This window comes from Nestor notabilis, unplaced genomic scaffold (genome assembly GCF_000696875.1).
Source record: "Nestor notabilis isolate BGI_N333 unplaced genomic scaffold, ASM69687v1 scaffold5658, whole genome shotgun sequence".
Classification (NCBI taxonomy): domain Eukaryota; kingdom Metazoa; phylum Chordata; class Aves; order Psittaciformes; family Psittacidae; genus Nestor; species Nestor notabilis.
Genome location: NW_009940443.1, coordinates 5,772 through 6,472, shown reverse-complemented (window position 1 = coordinate 6,472; position 701 = coordinate 5,772). Strand labels below are relative to the sequence as shown.

The 701-nt window shown below is 55.6% G+C and overlaps 1 protein-coding gene across 1 annotated transcript in view; it reads left to right on the top strand.

Annotated features, from left to right (window-relative positions):
* Window positions 1-701, top strand: part of LOC104410234 (protocadherin beta-15-like) — a gene marked incomplete at both ends in the record, with an annotated part of 1,872 nt that overhangs the window by 410 nt on the left and 761 nt on the right. The window contains one exon of the mRNA XM_010020341.1: window positions 9-698. Coding sequence (XP_010018643.1) covers window positions 9-698 — 690 coding nt within the window. The remainder of the gene's footprint in view (window positions 1-8; window positions 699-701) is intronic.

Genomic DNA, 701 nt, shown 5'->3' with positions numbered 1-701 from the left:
CCTCTCAGCATTCGAGATTGACCCCACAAGTGGTGAAATTAAACTCACAAAGCCTCTGGACTTTGAGGCAGCAGAAAATCATGAGCTCAGTGTTCAGGCCACAGATGGTGGGGGCCTCTCGGCAATTTGCAGAGTGTTGGTGGAGGTGGTGGATGTAAATGACAACGCACCAGAGCTGGTGGTCAGTTCCTTCAGCAGCCCCCTCCCTGAGAACGCATTGCCTGGGACAGTGGTCGCCCTCTTTACTGTTAGGGACCGGGATGCTGGTGCCAATGGGAGGATCTCCTGTGCCCTTGAGGACCAGTTGTCAGTCTCCCTGCAGCCAGCCTATAAGAATTACTTTGAGCTGGTGACCGTCAGTGCACTGGACCGGGAGGAGATGGCACGGTACATCCTCACAGTCACAGCAGCAGATGCAGGGTCACCTCCTCTCACAACCACCCACACCTTCACAGTGGACATCTCTGATGTCAATGACAATGCACCTGTCTTCAACCAGACATCGTACACCATGTATGTGCGTGAGAACAGTGTCCCCACCGTGCTCGTTGGAACCATAAGTGCTGTGGATGCCGACGTGGGGTCCAACGCCAAGGTGACCTATTCCCTGGTGCCAGTGCACCCTGCAGGGGAGCCTTCCTGCTCCTGCATCTCTGTGAACTCTGAGACTGGGGATGTGTTTGTGCTGCGGCCCCTGGGCT